The following is a 20452-nucleotide window of genomic DNA, read 5'->3' as shown; positions in this document are numbered from 1 at the left end:
GCATGCACTGCAGCACAGAGGGGGGCTTTCACAGTGTTAACAGAGGTGTGGAATAAAGTGTTCAAAGAATGCATCAAATGGAGATTAAAAGGAAAGCAGAAAAATAATATCGTTTTTGCTCAAACAAGACTTTTAAAGATGTCTTCGTCTCTATTTTCCTACTTTTGAAAATGTAATGATGTTAATTGTAAAGCATGTGAAACTGATTGGATTGAATATAGTTTACTACTTTTTTAGAGCTAAATATTCCAACCAGAGACTTCACGGTTGCATTATTCCAGAAAAAGACTAAATATTCGACATTATTCGAGAACATCTCCCGGCAATTCAGGCGAAATATAAAATGTTCAATTATACTGCCGGAAGAAGATTGGAAGTTTGAGATGATACTTTGAGAAAGTTTTACCACAACCAGCTGGATGAAAGTCTTTCCAAATTAAATCTAAAATTGGCAAAATGTTGAATGCCGTCTGGAACTAACTGAGCGAAGAAGAGTTTACATTGGAGAGAATTTAACTACAAAGTAATGAATGACATATTTTGGTCTAATTTCAAATGAAGCTGGCACTAAAAGCGTCTTTGGAAACTGGAATCCTGATTGTATTTCAAAATAAAGTTCTCTGGTTGTTGAATATCATGATTTGTGAGGGAGTTCAAAGTCTTCTTCAAAGGTCACCCCGGGAGACGAGCACCTGGACGTCCAATCCTTCCCAAATCTTTACATTTCCGCGTCTGTTGGATTTCCCACGGCCTCGCTCTGACCACCGATCATCAGGAGTAAGTCTTTTCTCTTATTTTGAAAGGGGCGTCGGGGTTTAGTTCAGTTCTCTGTTAAAGCTTGTGTTGCTCAGTGTTTGTGGCCCTCAGCCCGTCCGGCCCTCCACGATGATGAGGAGCACCGGCGTCAGATCCATCAGTTCCCGCAGGATGTCCATGATGTCCTCGTGGTCTTTGGCTCCCTCGATGAACTCCTCCAGGGTCAGCTCACCTGAGGAGGAGACAGGTGAGGGGTAGAGTGAAGAAGAAATCAAACTAATAGTGCTGGCTTATTTCAGAAGAACTATCTTTCTGGGGTTCAGTGAGCACCTGAATAAATACGTGTTATCTTGTCTCTTTTTTACCTTCTCTGTTGATGTCGATCCTCTGGAAGATGATCGACACGATGTCTTCGGGACTCGTCTCTCTGTTCCGTGTGATGTCCTGTATCGCCTGCAGGGGGCGACACTCAAACTGTGACTCAGGTAAAACCACAGAAACAGGAAGTCTTTCTCCTTATACTAAAACGTTGGTCTTAAAGGGACTGCGAATAATTAAATAGCAGTTAATGAAGGGAAAATAGCAAATAAATTATTTATTTTTTGTTTTTAAAATCTTTGAATAAATAAAACACAATGTCAGAAATCATAACACAAAATAAAAATAAACCAAAAAACAATAAATATTTTGTAGACGAAATATAATGTAAATATAAAAGTCATACATTTAAAATAAATAAATAATAAATGTATTACGATTTCTACTTCTAACACACGTTTTTGCATTCAAGCGTTTTTGTTTTTAGGATTTTAAGTTAGTGCTTCTTCTCAATAATAATGTATTTATATTATAGATTCCCATAGACATTTAGCATTTACAGGTTTAAATAATCATTTAAAACAACACTTGTATTGAGCAGGTTCCTCTTTAAAGTCTGTTTCACTTTGATAAACCTCCCGGCAGCGGAGGGCTAAACGCCCTTTCTCTGAAATCTGATCACTGGTTTGACGTCGGCTCTAACTGGCTCGGGACTTTTTGTTCCACTGCCTGTCGGCTGATTAGCTCAGATTAGCACACGGCTAATTTCAGAGCTAATCCCGCGGTCATCAGCTCATCAATCTTTTCAGGTTTGTCGGTCAAGTTACAGAAAGTAAGAAGGGTTTCCTGAGGAGACATTCAACTTCTGTTCTCACTCTTCTGTTCTTCACTCTTCTGTTCTCACTCTTCTGTTCTCCACACTTCTGTTCTCACTCTTCTGTTCTTCACATTTATCTCGGGAAAAACTGAGAATTGTATTTATTGAGAAAAAGTTGGGAGATTTTATGTTCTGACTTTGACTATCTTTTGAAAAAGGTCTAAGATATTTGAATATTGTATGTCAGAATAATTTGAGAAAAAGTAATCCTTATATAAACGCTGACGTTTTTTAGATTTTTGGAAAAACAACCTGTAATACTTTATGGAACAAAGGGAAGAATAATTGTGTAAAAAGTTGCAATATCTTAAAGTGCACCTATCATGCTATTTTTAGGCATATTTTATGGGTCTCAGATATATACAAATAAAAACATGTCTATGTGTTTTGCTCAAAATACAAACAGATCATGCATTTTAGAAATCCCTTAAACCCCTCTTTTGCAGCCCTGTTAGAGAAACGCAGATTTTGGGTCCTTAGCTTGAACAAAAAAAGAGGAGGCGGAGCTAATGCCTGATCAGAATTCTACCGGAGATAAAGTTAAATTCTGCTGTGATAAAACGTCATCCTGTTCTAAACCACATCAAGGATTATTTCTGAAACAGTATGGAGCTCGAATGCTTTTTCTCTCAGGTTTACCACAAGGTGAGGTACATACTCTCTCCAGTACAGGTTAGCTCTGAGTCAGGGTTTCCGTTAGCCGGTAATTACCGGTTTTTAGCTGGTAAAATTTATAAAAAACCGGTAAATTCAAAACCTGACGGTCAAAATGTCTGGTAATAATTAGGGAGGCTCCGATCGATCGGCCGCCGGTCATTATCGGCCGATATTCACTCTTAATAGTTTGATCGGTGCTCTCTATAAAGGCCGATCAGGAGAGCTGGATCTGATCGATATGGACATAAACGCGAGTGAAGTGTAACCGGACGCGAGAGAGAGATCAGATCGGCTGCTGAGTCTGACCGAGACACGCAGCTCTGCAGGATCACCTGAAGCCCCGCCCTCTGTTTAGCGAGCTGCAGGAGAAACTGACGGGCTGTCAGGAGAGAGAGAGGGAGGGAGAGAGAGAGAGAGGGAGAGAGAGGGGAAAAGAGAGCATCCGTTTCTCCCGTGTTGTTATTCAAAGTTGATGTAAACTTCTGAATAATGTACGTTATCTACTACAAGTAGTTTGTTTGAATGTAATAATTATGTTGTTTGTTGTTTGTGGAATCATTTATTGAAAAATGAATCTGAATTTTTCGATCTGTTACGATTATAAACTGAAGCAATATAAAAATGAGCCCGTGAACTGAGTTTTAAACTGAAGCATATCTGCTCATAGTCCGGTAATTACCTGCTAACGGAAACTCTGCTACACAACTCTTATTATTATTGAAATATGACCGGTAAGTTTCAAATTAGTCCGGTAAAATGAATTCTGCCCGGACATTTGACCGGCGAGAAAAAATCCTAGCGGAAACCCTGCTCTGAGTGTTAGCGAGGCTTGCTAATGTAAACAAACACGAGGTTACGTCCGAAACACGTCAGGCATTGTTTCTGATAGCAACTTTCTGTGGGTCCACCATCCGATATTACGTCATATCGGCAGCAAATCTGTATCCGCTCGTTGTACCTCCGTTTTTAAAAGATTTGGGTACGGAGGAAAAGAGAGGGTTTTATTTCCTGACGCTGCGTGAGTTCCCCGACGCACCGGGGACACATGTTTATGTATAAAAGACATCACAAAGTGCATGAAAGGTCCCCTTTAAGATAAGAGATGGAATATTTTTTGAAATAGTTTGGAAATATTTGTAATTTTTTTTTATGGAATTTTTGAAAAGTCAAAATATATTGAGAAAACAATTTTTAAAGGAAAAAGTCGAATATTTTCAGCAAAAAAGTCAACGTTTTGTCAAAGAGTGGATTTTTTTTTGTGAAGAATAAATACTTTTACTTTGACACTGAAGAAAACTCTAGAACAGGCTCTGTAATTCCCAGATTTTCTAAGTGGATTTCTGCATGTTTATATATCTTTACACGTTGTGTTAACGGAAAATTGGCCTAGATAGATTTTCTTATCTTCATGGTCAACTTTTCAACTTCTTAATGCTGTTTTATTTCAATTTTGAGATGTTTACATTTTAGAATAGTTCATCTCTACTCTTTTAATTTCTACTTAAGTGCCATGTCTTGTTTATTATGCTGCTGCAATGCAAACATTTCCAATATCTATAAAGTGCATCTAATCTTATCCCAGTTAACGATGAGTCACTATGAATGATATCGACACGATTCCACATTTTAGAGATATTCTAGTTTCCCCTCAGTTTTATAATGCTTGTGTTGTTACCGTGAAGATGGTCTCCAGCTCGTCTTTGTCGATCTTCCCGTTCCCGTCCTGATCGAACAGTTTGAAATACCACTTCAGCTTCTGGTTGATTTCTCCCTTCAGCATCAGACTGACGGCTGCGATGTATTCCACGAAGTCGATGTAGCCATCCTGAAGGAGGAGAGGAAAAACAACAACGTTAGGATTCAATTGGATTATTATGTGTAATGTGTAGGCCAGGGGGGTCCAAACTTTTTTCAGTGACACACAGAAAAACATACGAAGGTCAGGGCCGCTCATTAGAGGTTTATCGCCTCACAACTTCTGTTATGAGTTGGAAAAATACTATGTAGGTAAATTATTCTTGATTCTTGAAAATGCTTTAAGAAACGGAGGGTTTACTTTATTTGTTAGCAGCTCAGTCCTTAAAACAGAAGCTTCAGATCGCTGATAATAAGAGATGATCTGAAGGGTTTATTTCAAGCTTGATATGTGAATGTGTTATTGGGCTTTTTTCTTATCAACTTAGATTTGCTGGAACATGTTTTCAACTTTAATTGACTGAATGTATTTGAAGATATTAACACATGAATACTGTGTAATATATTTGAACATATATTTTTAAGAAGTACAATATAAGACAAGCAGAAGTTTATGTTCCTACTTCTCTTTCCAAACTACAGTCCGGGGGCCGCATTTGGCCCCCGGACTGTAGTTTGGAAAGAGAAGTAGGAACATTTCCTCATAGACTTCTCTACAATCTGAGGTAATAAAGAGAGAGAGAGAAGTAGGAACATTTCCTCATAGACTTCTATACAATCTGAGGTAATAAAGAGAGAGAGAAGTAGGAACATTTCCTCATAGACTTCTCTACAATCTGAGGTAATAAAGAGAGAGAGAAGTAGGAACATTTCCTCATAGACTTCTCTACAATCTGAGGTAATAAAGAGAGAGAGAAGTAGGAACATTTCCTCATAGACTTCTCTACAATCTGAGGTAATAAAGAGAGAGAGAAGTAGGAACATTTCCTCATAGACTTCTATACAATCTGAGGTAATAAAGAGAGAGAAGTAGGAACATTTCCTCATAGACTTCTCTACAATCTGAGGTAATAAAGAGAGAGAGAAGTAGGAACATTTCCTCATAGACTTCTCTACAATCTGAGGTAATAAAGAGAGAGAGAAGTAGGAACATTTCCTCATAGACTTCTATACAATCTGAGGTAATAAAGAGAGAGAGAAGTAGGAACATTTCCTCATAGACTTCTATACAATCTGAGGTAATAAAGAGAGAGAGAAGTAGGAACATTTCCTCATAGACTTCTATACAATCTGAGGTAATAAAGAGAGAGAGAAGTAGGAACATTTCCTCATAGACTTCTATACAATCTGAGGTAATAAAGAGAGAGAGAAGTAGGAACATTTCCTCATAGACTTCTATACAATCTGAGGTAATAAAGAGAGAGAGAAGTAGGAACATTTCCTCATAGACTTCTCTACAATCTGAGGTAATAAAGAGAGAGAGAAGTAGGAACATTTCCTCATAGACTTCTATACAATCTGAGGTAATAAAGAGAGAGAGAAGTAGGAACATTTCCTCATAGACTTCTCTACAATCTGAGGTAATAAAGAGAGAGAGAAGTAGGAACATTTCCTCATAGACTTCTCTACAATCTGAGGTAATAAAGAGAGAGAGAAGTAGGAACATTTCCTCATAGACTTCTATACAATCTGAGGTAATAAAGAGAGAGAGAAGTAGGAACATTTCCTCATAGACTTCTATACAATCTGAGGTAATAAAGAGAGAGAGAAGTAGGAACATTTCCTCATAGACTTCTATACAATCTGAGGTAATAAAGAGAGAGAGAGAAGTAGGAACATTTCCTCATAGACTTCTATACAATCTGAGGTAATAAAGAGAGAGAGAAGTAGGAACATTTCCTCATAGACTTCTATACAATCTGAGGTAATAAAGAGAGAGAGAAGTAGGAACATTTCCTCATAGACTTCTATACAATCTGAGGTAATAAAGAGAGAGAGAAGTAGGAACATTTCCTCATAGACTTCTCTACAATCTGAGGTAATAAAGAGAGAGAGAAGTAGGAACATTTCCTCATAGACTTCTCTACAATCTGAGGTAATAAAGAGAGAGAGAAGTAGGAACATTTCCTCATAGACTTCTATACAATCTGAGGTAATAAAGAGAGAGAGAAGTAGGAACATTTCCTCATAGACTTCTATACAATCTGAGGTAATAAAGAGAGAGAGAAGTAGGAACATTTCCTCATAGACTTCTATACAATCTGAGATAATAAAGAGAGAGAAGTAGGAACATTTTCTCATAGACTTCTATACAATCTGAGGTAATAAAGAGAGAGAGAAGTAGGAACATTTCCTCATAGACTTCTATACAATCTGAGGTAATAAAGAGAGAGAGAGAAGTAGGAACATTTCCTCATAGACTTCTCTACAATCTGAGGTAATAAAGAGAGAGAGAAGTAGGAACATTTCCTCATAGACTTCTCTACAATCTGAGGTAATAAAGAGAGAGAGAAGTAGGAACATTTCCTCATAGACTTCTCTACAATCTGAGGTAATAAAGAGAGAGAGAAGTAGGAACATTTCCTCATAGACTTCTCTACAATCTGAGGTAATAAAGAGAGAGAGAAGTAGGAACACTTTCTCATAGACTTCTATACAATCTGAGGTAATAAAGAGAGAGAGAAGTAGGAACATTTCCTCATAGACTTCTATACAATCTGAGGTAATAAAGAGAGAGAGAAGTAGGAACATTTCCTCATAGACTTCTATACAATCTGAGGTAATAAAGAGAGAGAGAAGTAGGAACATTTCCTCATAGACTTCTCTACAATCTGAGGTAATAAAGAGAGAGAGAAGTAGGAACATTTCCTCATAGACTTCTCTACAATCTGAGGTAATAAAGAGAGAGAGAAGTAGGAACATTTCCTCATAGACTTCTATACAATCTGAGGTAATAAAGAGAGAGAGAAGTAGGAACATTTCCTCATAGACTTCTCTACAATCTGAGGTAATAAAGAGAGGAGAGAAGTAGGAACATTTCCTCATAGACTTCTCTACAATCTGAGGTAATAAAGAGAGAGAGAAGTAGGAACATTTCCTCATAGACTTCTATACAATCTGAGGTAATAAAGAGAGAGAGAAGTAGGAACATTTCCTCATAGACTTCTCTACAATCTGAGGTAATAAAGAGAGAGAGAAGTAGGAACATTTCCTCATAGACTTCTATACAATCTGAGGTAATAAAGAGAGAGAAGTAGGAACATTTCCTCATAGACTTCTATACAATCTGAGGTAATAAAGAGAGAGAGAAGTAGGAACATTTCCTCATAGACTTCTATACAATCTGAGGCAATAAAGAGAGAGAGAGAAGTAGGAACATTTCCTCATAGACTTCTCTACAATCTGAGGTAATAAAGAGAGAGAGAAGTAGGAACATTTCCTCATAGACTTCTCTACAATCTGAGGTAATAAAGAGAGAGAGAAGTAGGAACACTTCCTCATAGACTTCTCTACAATCTGAGGTAATAAAGAGAGAGAGAAGTAGGAACATTTCCTCATAGACTTCTATACAATCTGAGGTAATAAAGAGAGACAGAAGTAGGAACATTTCCTCATAGACTTCTATACAATCTGAGGTAATAAAGAGAGAGAAGTAGGAACATTTCCTCATAGACTTCTCTACAATCTGAGGTAATAAAGAGAGAGAGAAGTAGGAAAAATTCCTCATAGACTTCTATCCAATCTGAGGTAATAAAGAGAGACAGAAGTAGGAACATTTCCTCATAGACTTCTATACAATCTGAGGTAATAAAGAGAGAGAGAAGTAGGAACATTTCCTCATAGACTTCTATACAATCTGAGGTAATAAAGAGAGAGAGAAGTAGGAACATTTCCTCATAGACTTCTATACAATCTGAGGTAATAAAGAGAGAAAGAGGTAGGCACATTTCCTCATAGACTTCTCTACAATCTGAGGTAATAAAGAGAGAGAGAAGTAGGAACATTTCCTCATAGACTTCTATACAATCTGAGGTAATAAAGAGAGACAGAAGTAGGAACATTTCCTCATAGACTTCTATACAATCTGAGGTAATAAAGAGAGAGAAGTAGGAACATTTCCTCATAGACTTCTCTACAATCTGAGGTAATAAAGAGAGAGAGAAGTAGGAAAATTTCCTCATAGACTTCTATCCAATCTGAGGTAATAAAGAGAGACAGAAGTAGGAACATTTCCTCATAGACTTCTATACAATCTGAGGTAATAAAGAGAGAGAGAAGTAGGAACATTTCCTCATAGACTTCTATACAATCTGAGGTAATAGAGAGAGAGAGAAGTAGGAACATTTCCTCATAGACTTCTATACAATCTGAGGTAATAAAGAGAGAGAGAAGTAGGAACATTTCCTCATAGACTTCTATACAATCTGAGGTAATAAAGAGAGAGAGAAGTAGGAACATTTCCTCATAGACTTCTCTACAATCTGAGGTAATAAAGAGAGAGAGAAGTAGGAACACTTCCTCATAGACTTCTATACAATCTGAGGTAATAAAGAGAGAGAGAAGTAGGAACATTTCCTCATAGACTTCTCTACAATCTGAGGTAATAAAGAGAGAAGTAGGAACATTTCCTCATAGACTTCTCTACAATCTGAGGTAATAAAGAGAGAGAGAAGTAGGAACATTTTCTCATAGACTTCTCTACAATCTGAGTTAATAAAGAGAGAGAGAAGTAGGAGTATTTTCTGCTAGATTTCTATAGCGTCTGAGAGCCTTGTAGTCCCTGATCGTCTTCCTTGAACTTCACCGATCTGATCTTAATCCTCTTATCTGTCGTTGAACGAGGATCATGTCTCTGCTCTCGCTGTAATCCACTCAGACAGAGAGCCAATGAAAGTGCTGCAACGGCCATCTTTGTCCTCATTCACACATCTGACTTGAACTCTGATCTCTGCAGGAGATCTTTGGTCAAATTCAATCTGGTCCTACGGTCAAACTGAGAGTTATCTATCTATTTAAAAATAAAATGTTCACACTTTTTTTCCATGTAACTAAAAATAGAATTCCCTACGTCATGTATTTTTTTGCAAATATCTACAATATTTAAATTCGGACCTTCATTTTTGTTTTTGATTTATAAACACCCACACACATGTTTGTTTTTCCACACATGTGAGGCCCTTTAAAGGGATAACATGCCTTCTCTAGCCCCTTTATTCCAACCTTAACCCTCACAATTAAATGCTGTAACCCAACCTTTATCCTATTTTTCTTAACTGGACTTTAAAATGAAATGGTCTATTTACACTCATACATGGCTTTATGACAATATGGGGACCGGACAAAAAGTCCTCCCAAAATCTCAAATGTGTGTAAATTCACATATAAATAAAAAACTAACTTCTGGAACCAAACCTAAACCTTTATATATTTACAATATATCTGTGTGTTTACTTTTATCATATTCAATTTCAGTTTTAATAGAGAAACTAGTTTACACACTTATAATATTCCTCCACACTGTAAACAAAACACAGCAGATGGAGCTTCTCTAACTTTCCATTAAAGGCTTCAAGGATACTTTACACTTAAAATCCACACCCAGAGTTTACTTTTACTAACGTTGTCTGTTTGTTTTTTTGCAGATTTCTCCTATTAGCATTAGCATTAGCATTTGCATCACATGTCGCCTCATTAAACATAACCTGTCAGAGAACTTGTGATTAATATTACATCACATGTCACCTGTTAGACGCTTTTATCCAAAGCGACTTACAGCACTGTGGGCAATCCCCACAGGAGCACTTTGGGGCGAAGTGTCTCAGGGACACAACGACATGCTGACTGCAGTGGGGTTTGAACCTGTGACCCCCTGATCCCAACACCAACGCACTGCGCCACAGCCTCCGATGTTATATAAAAAATAACTGTGTTAATGTCAGTAAAGAAGTGTGTGGGGGGGGGGTGTCATAGTGATACCTGTTAGTTGTATTGTTTGACCCTATTCACCTGTAGTGTGAACAACATGTATGCATCCAAACCTTACCTCCAAACTTTACGGACTTTATTCCATTAAATATTAAAACTTCTCGACATTATCAAGAGTTTTTTTAAATATTTTCTTTTTCTCCAGATATTTAATTTATTTAAACCTGTGTTTCCTCCATGGAAATATTAAACAATACCACATACACTCAAAATCAGTCATGCCACTCCAACCTGCTGCCTTAATCTTTGTTAATCGAAATCCAAATGAGCTTTTTACTTTTAACACAAGGAAAATGAATGCTTATCTTGAACGTCGACTTCCTACCATTTCAAGACAAGAACAAACGTAGAGTGTGTTTACTACGGGATGACATGTATGATGGATGGAAGTATTTTAACAGGAAAAGCTTTGACCCTTTTACCTGCCAGGACACACTTAGCATTTAAACTTTGAATACGTTTGTCTTGTGAAAAAGCAGCAAAAATGTCTCCATCTCAAGTTTCTCTAAGTTGTACTTGGGCAGAGTCCCGTGTCTCCACAGCGTAAACATGGAGCGCTAACAGCGACACGCAGCCAGGTTTTCAAAATGAAGCTAAATATGTCTCGTCTGGAGGACATTGTTTTCTCAAATTCCATATTTTTCCATATCGTCTTACTATAAAACAAGAACACGCTCGTCTTCATTGGACTGAATCAGATTCCTGTCAGAGGAATATCTAACAATATCTCACCGCAGAAAACTTGAATGATGCCAAGGTATGCTTAGTGTTTAATTCGGGGGCTTTATTTGAAAATCCCTCACTGTGTAAGTGTTAGTGCAGAAACAGGACTTTAAGATAGGCTTTTACTTTGATCTGGTGAGGTATTCTGGTGGGGGGAAATCCAGTTTTAGAAAACGTTCTTACCTCAAAAGAAAACTGCTTTATTTTTGAAAGCCCTGGCTTTGTGACCCAGGTGCAGAAGAGACAGGACTCTACCTCAGTTTGATGGAGAAACACTTCTGGAAATATGTCACTGGAGAGAACTTGTGAACGCACCCCGTCCATGTGGAGGGTGAAGCAGATACAGAACGTCAGTGCAGTTTAGAGAAACCATATCTCCCTGGAGAGAACTCGCGTCATAACCCGACATATCTAGCGTTTGATTCTGAACATCGACTTCCTACCACCTCGAGACAAAATCATTGCAATGTTGGAGTAATTTAGAAGAACTTGAAAACTTATTTTATGGATAGAAACTTTGTGAAAACCCTTTATGTATAAAAGTATTTAACATTACAGGAAAGCTTTAACCATTGTACCTGCCAGGTGAAGCAGATACAGGACTTACTACTAGAGAGAGCTCGCATCATAACCCGACCAGAGGTGGGAAGTAGTGGAGTACAAATACTTTGTTACTGTACTTAAGTACATTTTTCTGATATCAGTACTTTACTCCACTAATTATTTTTCCGACCACTTTTAACTTTGACTTCTTACATGTTTAACACATATACCTGAACTTTCTACTTCTCACATGTTGAACACAAATACCTGTACTTTCTACTTCTTACATGTTGAACACAAATACCTGTACTTTCTACTTCTTATATGTTGAACACAAATACCTGTACTTTCTACTTCTTACATGTTGAACACAAATACCTGTACTTTCTACTTCTTACATGTTGAACACAAATACCTGTACTTTCTACTTCTCACATGTTGAACACAAATACCTGTACTTTCTACTTCTCACATGTTGAACTCAAATACCTGTACTTTCTACTTCTCTCATGTTGAACTCAAATACCTGTACTTTCTACTTCTTATATGTTGAACTCAAATACCTGTACTTTCTACTTCTTATATGTTGAACACAAATACCTGTACTTTCTACTTCTCACATGTTGAACTCAAATACCTGTACTTTCTACTTCTTACATGTTGAACACAAATACCTGTACTTTCTACTTCTTACATGTTGAACTCAAATACCTGTACTTTCTACTTCTTACATGTTGAACTCAAATACCTGTACTTTCTACTTCTCTCATGTTGAACTCAAATACCTGTACTTTCTACTTCTCTCATGTTGAACTCAAATACCTGTACTTTCTACTTCTTACATGTTGAACTCAAATACCTGTACTTTCTACTTCTTACATGTTGAACACAAATACCTGTACTTTCTACTTCTTACAGGTTGAACTCAAATACCTGTACTTTCTACTTCTTACATGTTGAACACAAATACCTGTACTTTCTACTTCTTACATGTTGAACCCAAATACCTATACTTTCTACTTCTCTCATGTTGAACTCAAATACCTGTACTTTCTACTTCTCTCATGTTGAACTCAAATACCTGTACTTTCTACTTCTTACATGTTGAACCCAAATACCTATACTTTCTACTTCTCTCATGTTGAACTCAAATACCTGTACTTTCTACTTCTTACATGTTGAACTCAAATACCTGTACTTTCTACTTCTTACATGTTGAACACAAATACCTGTACTTTCTACTTCTCTCATGTTGAACTCAAATACCTGTACTTTCTACTTCTCTCATGTTGAACTCAAATACCTGTACTTTCTACTTCTTACATGTTGAACTCAAATACCTGTACTTTCTACTTCTTACATGTTGAACCCAAATACCTATACTTTCTACTTCTCTCATGTTGAACTCAAATACCTGTACTTTCTACTTCTCTCATGTTGAACTCAAATACCTGTACTTTCTACTTCTCTCATGTTGAACTCAAATACCTGTACTTTCTACTTCTTACATGTTGAACTCAAATACCTGTACTTTCTACTTCTCACATGTTGAACTCAAATACCTGTACTTTCTACTTCTTACATGTTGAACTCAAATACCTGTACTTTCTACTTCTCACATGTTGAACTCAAATACCTGAACTTTCTACTTCTTACATGTTTAACACAAATACCTGTACTTTCTACTTCTTACATGTTGAACTCAAATACCTGTACTTTCTACTTCTTACATGTTTAACACAAATACCTGTACTTTCTACTTCTTACATGTTGAACTCAAATACCTGAACTTTCTACTTCTTACATGTTTAACACAAATACCTGTACTTTCTACTTCTTACATGTTGAACTCAAATACCTGAACTTTCTACTTCTTACATGTTTAACACAAATACCTGTACTTTCTACTTCTTACATGTTGAACCCAAATACCTGTACTTTCTACTTCTTACATGTTGAACTCAAATACCTGTACTTTCTACTTCTTACATGTTGAACACAAATAGCTGTACTTTCTACTTCTCACATGTTGAACTCAAATACCTGTACTTTCTACTTCTTACATGTTGAACTCAAATACCTGTACTTTCTACTTCTCTCATGTTGAACTCAAATACCTGTACTTTCTACTTCTCACATGTTGAACTCAAATACCTGTACTTTCTACTTCTCTCATTTCCCAAACAGCTGGTTCCTTTAGTCTGAATGTGTGTTGGTGCGTGGTCATTATTCTGTAGAGTCACTGCGTGCCTATTGGTTGGAACACGATCCGTGTATCCATCACTTCCTGGTCTTCTCTAAAGAAGAGGGACCAATGGAAACGTTGTCATGTTGCCGTTGGTCACCATGGAAACATTCATTAGCTAACAATGACATTATTGTTCTATTGATATAAAGGGAGGTCAGGTACTCTTTAAAGCAGCTGCTAGCTATGGGCACTTTTTACTGAAGGACACTTCAAAGCCTCTTTACTTTCACTTGAGTAAAGAAGTTTAGTCAGTACTTCTACTTTCACCAGAGTATTTTTAAACACGAGTATCTGTACTTCTACTCGAGTAAAAGATGTGTGTACTTCTACTTGAGTAAAAGATGTGTGTACTTCTACTTGAGTAAAAGATGTGTGTACTTCTACTTGAGTAAAAGATGTGTGTACTTCTACTTGAGTAAAGGATGTGTGTACTTTTGCCACATCTGAACCCGACCTATCTAGCGTTTGATTGTGTGAGTGTTGTGTGAACGCACCCCGTCCATGTCGAAGGTGAGGAAGACCTGGTCCACGTAGCTGTTGGCGTTCTCCGTCATGCCCTTCAGACCCAGGATGGCCTTCAGCTCGAACAGCGTGATCAGACCCGACGGAGACTCCTTCATGAACTTGTTGTACCAGTGGTGCATGTCCTCCGCCAGGATGTCGTCCAGGTTCGAACCGTGGTTCCCCATGGCGGCGGGGGAAAAGGACAAAGACACCGGGACCCAGGTGTTGGGGGAGGGGGGAAGGTTTCAGAAGGACCTGGGCGTCTGAAGAACCACAAAAACAGCCTGTTCGATCCAAAAACACACAGAATTGGTGGTAAATCCAGCGCCGCTGCCGAGTCTGCAGAGCAAACCTCAGGACTCTCTAACCCTCTCGGATCCCGCAGCAGACATCAAGGAGGCTCCTGGAATAACTCCCTAATGAGATCACCCCGCCGCAGGGTGTTCTGGACAGAGGCCGAGCCAAGAGGCTTTACCTGACTGGGGTTACATAACGGACTCACCTGTCCTGCAGCAGGCCGAGAGGCTCAGAATACCTGTACTAGTCCCTCAGAGCGAAACTACTTTAGTACCGTACCATCTCTCTCTCGTCGTCCTCAGGCGAGCCCTCCCTCGTCGCTTCCAGTCATCCCGGTTCTCCATACATCATTGGTACTGTCTCTATCATAACAGAGTGGTGCAGTGACCAGCTTTATTTTGAAAATCCTCGCTGTGTGACTGGCACCTCTGACTCTGCTTGAGTCCAGTCAACAGGAACATCTTCTCATGTAAAGCTGAGAGAGTCTTGAAAACATTTCCCCCGGAGAGCCTTTATAGGGTTTCATTCAGAAGCTCTATTCTGAGAAACCCAGGTCAACTCTGCTTCATCAGTTCAGAGAAAGGTCTGGAAACATTTGAGTAAACCAGTAAACATATTACAAGTGAGAACATTTCCCTGCAGACACGACTAGTCGAGGGTTCGGGGGGTCGATGGAACAATGGCTGAGTTTGAGTTGCGTCCCGTTGGACAGATCCAAACCTTCAGCTTTAGTCCCAAACTTAAGAAGCAAATCCAGTGTTCTCTACTTAATCGCTTGTCTTGACGCGTCGGGTGGACCGTGGTCAGATGTCTGTATTGATGCCGCTCTCTAATTGGCTCAGAGCCGCCGGCAGTGATCCAGCTAAACCATTTAAACCAATAATGAACACTGGGAACAGACCGAGCGTGAGAGCGTCACCTCAACACATCTGCAACAGCTTCGTCTGTACAACTTTTAACAAGACGTACAGAGGATGGAAGTGGACTGAAAGGAGACCTAGAGAGAGGGAGAAGATCCACTAAGAAGAGAGAGAGAGGGAGAGAGAGGGAGAGAGAGAGAGAGACGCAGAAGATCCACTAAGAAGAGAGAGAGAGACGCAGAAGATCCACTAAGAAGAGAGGGAGAGAGGGAGAGAGAGAGAGAGACGCAGAAGATCCACTAAGAAGAGAGAGAGAGAGAGAGAGAGACGCAGAAGATCCACTAAGAAGAGAGAGAGAGACGCAGAAGATCCACTAAGAAGAGAGAGAGAGACGCAGAAGATCCACTAAGAAGAGAGAGAGAGAGAGAGAGAGAGACGCAGAAGATCCACTAAGAAGAGAGGGAGAGAGGGAGAGAGAGAGAGAGACGCAGAAGATCCACTAAGAAGAGAGAGAGAGAGAGAGACGCAGAAGATCCACTAAGAAGGGAGAGAGAGAGAGAGACGCAGAAGATCCACTAAGAAGAGAGAGAGAGAGAGAGAGAGACGCAGAAGATCCACTAAGAAGAGAGGGAGAGAGGGAGAGAGAGAGAGAGACGCAGAAGATCCACTAAGAAGAGAGAGAGAGAGAGAGACGCAGAAGATCCACTAAGAAGGGAGAGAGAGAGAGAGACGCAGAAGATCCACTAAGAAGAGAGAGAGAGAGAGAGAGACGCAGAAGATCCACTAAGAAGAGAGAGAGAGAGAGAGACGCAGAAGATCCACTAAGAAGGGAGAGAGAGAGAGAGACGCAGAAGATCCACTAAGAAGAGAGAGAGAGAGAGAGAGACGCAGAAGATCCACTAAGAAGAGAGGGAGAGAGGGAGAGAGAGAGAGAGACGCAGAAGATCCACTAAGAAGAGAGAGAGAGAGAGAGACGCAGAAGATCCACTAAGAAGGGAGAGAGAGAGAGAGACGCAGAAGATCCACTAAGAAGAGAGAGAGAGAGAGAGACGCAGAAGATCCACTAAGAAGAGAGAGAGAGACGCAGAAGATCCACTAAGAAGAGAGAGAGAGGGAGAGACGCAGAAGATCCACTAAGAAGAGAGAGAGAGACGCAGAAGATCCACTAAGAAGAGAGAGAGAGGGAGAGACGCAGAAGATCCACTAAGAAGAGAGAGAGAGAGACGCAGAAGATCCACTAAGAAGAGAGAGAGAGGGAGAGACGCAGAAGATCCACTAAGAAGGAGAGAGAGAGAGAGAGACGCAGAAGATCCACTAAGAAGAGAGGAGAGAGGGAGAGAGAGAGAGAGACGCAGAAGATCCACTAAGAAGAGAGAGAGAGAGAGAGACGCAGAAGATCCACTAAGAAGGGAGAGAGAGAGAGACGCAGAAGATCCACTAAGAAGAGAGAGAGAGGGAGAGACGCAGAAGATCCACTAAGAAGAGAGAGAGAGACGCAGAAGATCCACTAAGAAGAGAGAGAGAGGGAGAGACGCAGAAGATCCACTAAGAAGAGAGAGAGAGAGAGAGAGACGCAGAAGATCCACTAAGAAGAGAGAGAGAGAGAGAGAGAGGGAGCAATACTAAAAGTCCACGAAGACACAGAGAATAACGAGAAAGAAAAGCAGCATTTCTGACCAAACTGAAAACAGCTGACATTTTTCAGACCATGTTCGTGCTATAATTCGTAGTCTTTAGGATATTTGGAACATTCTCAGTCTCTCATCGTCTCTCCACCCTGTCTCTCCACCCTGTCTCTCCACCTCGTCTCTCCACCCTGTCTCTCCACCCTGTCTCTCCACCTCGTCTCTCCACCCTGTCTCTCCACCTCGTCCCTCCACCCTGTCTCTCCACCCTGTCTCTCCACCTCATCTCTCCACCCTGTCTCTCCACCCTGTCTCTCCACCCTGTCTCTCCACCTCGTCTCCCCACCCTGTCTCTCCACCTCGTCCCTCCCCCTGTCTCTCCACCCTGTCTCTCCACCCTGTCTCTCCACCTCGTCCCTCCCCCTGTCTCTCCACCCTGTCTCTCCACCCTGTCTCTCCACCTCATCTCTCCACCCTGTCTCTCCACCCTGTCTCTCCACCCTGTCTCTCCACCTCGTCTCCCCACCCTGTCTCTCCACCCTGTCTCCCCACCCTGTCTCCCCACCCTGTCTCTCTACCCTGTCTCTCTACCCTGTCTCCCCACCCTGTCTCTCCACCCTGTCTCCCCACCCTGTCTCCCCACCCTGTCTCTCCACCCTGTCTCCCCACCCTGTCTCTCCACCCTGTCTCCCCACCCTGTCTCTCCACCCTGTCTCCCCACCCTGTCTCTCCACCTCATCTCTCCACCCTGTCTCTCCACCCTGTCTCTCCACCCTGTCTCTCCACCTCGTCTCCCCACCCTGTCTCCCCACCCTGTCTCTCCACCCTGTCTCTCTAAAGGCCGTCGTTTATACTGAGTGTGACCTCCTGAATCCGAGCAGCTTTCCACAGAAACGATATGTTGATCAGATCAGAGGTTAATCAGCGCTCAGCACGCAGGGAAACCCTCAGTGATCATTAACCCCGTGCGCTCCCAGAGGAACGAGAGTTCTCCCTCTGCAGCAGAACTAACCCCTTCATCACACTGTGGATTCATGGAGGGGTACAAAGAAGTGTTGGAAGAATTCCTCAGATATTTACTTAGGTAAAAGTACAAATACTAAGGTCTTAAAGTACTCCACTTCAAGTAAAGGTCGTGATTTAAAATGTTTACTTCCGTGAAAAGTACAGCATCAAAAGACACTTACAAAAAATACTCATTATTTGTCCTCCATCTCACTGCGCTCAGCCCTCCAATCACATCGTCTCTATTCCCACAAGCCAATCACAGTGTTCAGACGCAGGGGACTGACATACTTACACAATGAGGATTTTCAAAATAAAGCTTCTGAATGAATGCAGAACTCGCTGTATAGGCGTGCCGGTCCATGTCCAACTTATTTCTATTCGTCAATGTTAGAAATAAAACAAACAACTATAATTATAACAAAGAGAAGCAAAACAAAAAAAACGTTCAAGGTATAAGATTTTTTAAATAAATTCTCAAAGAGTTTCTCTCACGTTCAAAAGGGGCAACAAGAAGAAGCTTAAACACTTTTTACATGTGAGAAGTTTTGGTAAAATGACAGGGAAACTTTAACCTGCCAGGACACATCTGCATTTAACCCATCCTATTACCAGGGGTCTAGAACCAGGAGTCTAGAACCAGGAGTCTAGAACCAGGAGTCTAGTCTAGTACCAGGAGTCTAGAACCAGGAGTCTAGTCTAGTACCAGGAGTCTAGAACCAGGAGTCTAGTCTAGTACCAGGAGTCTAGAACCAGGAGTCTAGTCTAGTACCAGGAGTCTAGAACCAGGAGTCTAGTCTAGAACCAGGAGTCTAGTCTAGTACCAGGAGTCTAGAACCAGGAGTCTAGTACCAGGAGTCTAGTACCAGGAGTCTAGAACCAGGAGTCTAGAACCAGGAGTCTAGTCTAGAACCAGGAGTCTAGTCTAGTACCAGGAGTCTAGTCTAGTACCAGGAGTCTAGTACCAGGAGTCTAGTCTAGTACCAGGAGTCTAGTACCAGGAGTCTAGAACCAGGAGTCTAGAACCAGGAGTCTAGTCTAGTACCAGGAGTCTAGAACCAGGAGTCTAGTAGTAGTACCAGGAGTCTAGTACCAGGAGTCTAGTCTAGTACCAGGAGTCTAGAACCAGGAGTCTAGTCTAGTACCAGGAGTCTAGTACCAGGAGTCTAGTCTAGAACCAGGAGTCTAGTCTAGTACCAGGAGTCTAGAACCAGGAGTCTAGTCTAGTACCAGGAGTCTAGTACCAGGAGTCTAGTCTAGTACCAGGAGTCTAGAACCAGGAGTCTAGTCTAGTACCAGGAGTCTAGTCTAGTACCAGGAGTCTAGAACCAGGAGTCTAGTCTAGTACCAGGAGTCTAGTACCAGGAGTCTAGTCTAGAACCAGGAGTCTAGTCTAGTACCAGGAGTCTAGTACCAGGAGTCTAGTCTAGTACCAGGAGTCTAGAACCAGGAGTCTAGTCTAGTACTAGGAGTCTAGAACCAGGAGTCTAGACCAGGAGTCTAGTCTAGTACCAGGAGTCTAGTCTAGTACCAGGTGTCTAGTACCAGGAGTCTAGTCTAGTACCAGGAGTCTAGTCTAGTACCAGGTGTCTAGTACCAGGAGTCTAGTCTAGTACCAGGAGTCTAGTCTAGTACCAGGAGTCTAGTACCAGGAGTCTAGTCTAGTACCAGGAGTCTAGTACCAGGAGTCTAGTCTAGTACCAGGAATCTAGAACCAGGAGACTAGTCTAGTACCAGGAGTCTAGAACCAGGAGTCTAGAACCAGGAGTCTAGTCTAGTACCAGGAGTCTAGTACCAGGAGTCTAGTCTAGTACCAGGAGCCTAGTACCAGGAGTCTAGTCTAGTACCAGGAGTCTAGTACCAGGAGTATAGTCTAGTACCAGGAGTCTAGTACCAGGAGTCGAGTACCAGGAGTCTAGCACCAGGAGTGTAGCAGCAGGAGTCTAGTCTAGTACCAGGAGTCTAGTCTAGTACCAGGAGTCTAGAACCAGGAGTATAGTCTAGTACCAGGAGTCTAGTACCAGGAGTCGAGTACCAGGAGTCTAGCACCAGGAGTCTAGCACCAGGAGTCTAGCACCAGGAGTCTAGTAGCAGGAGTCTAGCACCAGGAGTCTAGCACCAGGAGTCTAGTAGCAGGAGTCTAGTAGCAGGAGTCTAGTAGCAGGAGTCTAGTACCAGGAGTCTAGTACCAGGAGTCTAGCATCAGGAGTCTAGCACCAGGAGTCTAGTAGCAGGAGTCTAGCACCAGGAGTCTAGCACCAGGAGTCTAGTAGCAGGAGTCTAGTAGCAGGAGTCTAGCACCAGGAGTCTAGTAGCAGGAGTCTAGTACCAGGAGTCTAGTAGCAGGAGTCTAGCACCA

General features: G+C 40.9%; 1 protein-coding gene across 1 annotated transcript; it reads right to left on the bottom strand.

Moving 5' to 3' along the window:
* Positions 1 to 217: 217 nt before the first annotated feature.
* guca1d (guanylate cyclase activator 1d) lies at positions 218 to 14491 on the bottom strand. Its single transcript, XM_034079403.2, has 4 exons — positions 14297 to 14491; positions 4284 to 4433; positions 1122 to 1209; positions 218 to 988 (listed from the first exon to the last, which is right to left on the bottom strand). Exons 1-4 carry the CDS (start codon positions 14489 to 14491, stop codon positions 864 to 866), a joined length of 558 nt encoding a protein of 185 aa, XP_033935294.1. The 3' UTR covers positions 218 to 863.
* Positions 14492 to 20452: the final 5961 nt, after the last annotated feature.

Source organism: Pseudochaenichthys georgianus, unplaced genomic scaffold (assembly GCF_902827115.2).
Source record: "Pseudochaenichthys georgianus unplaced genomic scaffold, fPseGeo1.2 scaffold_608_arrow_ctg1, whole genome shotgun sequence".
Taxonomy (NCBI): Eukaryota; Metazoa; Chordata; class Actinopteri; order Perciformes; family Channichthyidae; genus Pseudochaenichthys; species Pseudochaenichthys georgianus.
This window is presented reverse-complemented; position numbering and strand designations above follow the sequence as displayed.

Bases quoted from the DNA above. Each gene is read 5' to 3' on its own strand.
- guca1d (XM_034079403.2), bottom strand. From the start codon at position 14,491: ATGGGGAACCACGGTTCGAACCTGGACGACATCCTGGCGGAGGACATG. The intron at 4,434-14,296 runs GTGCGTTCACAC...CTCCTCCTTCAG, and splicing joins TCACCTTCGACATGGACGGG to GATGGCTACATCGACTTCGT. The intron at 1,210-4,283 runs GTAACAACACAA...CGCCCCCTGCAG, and splicing joins AGCTGGAGACCATCTTCACG to GCGATACAGGACATCACACG.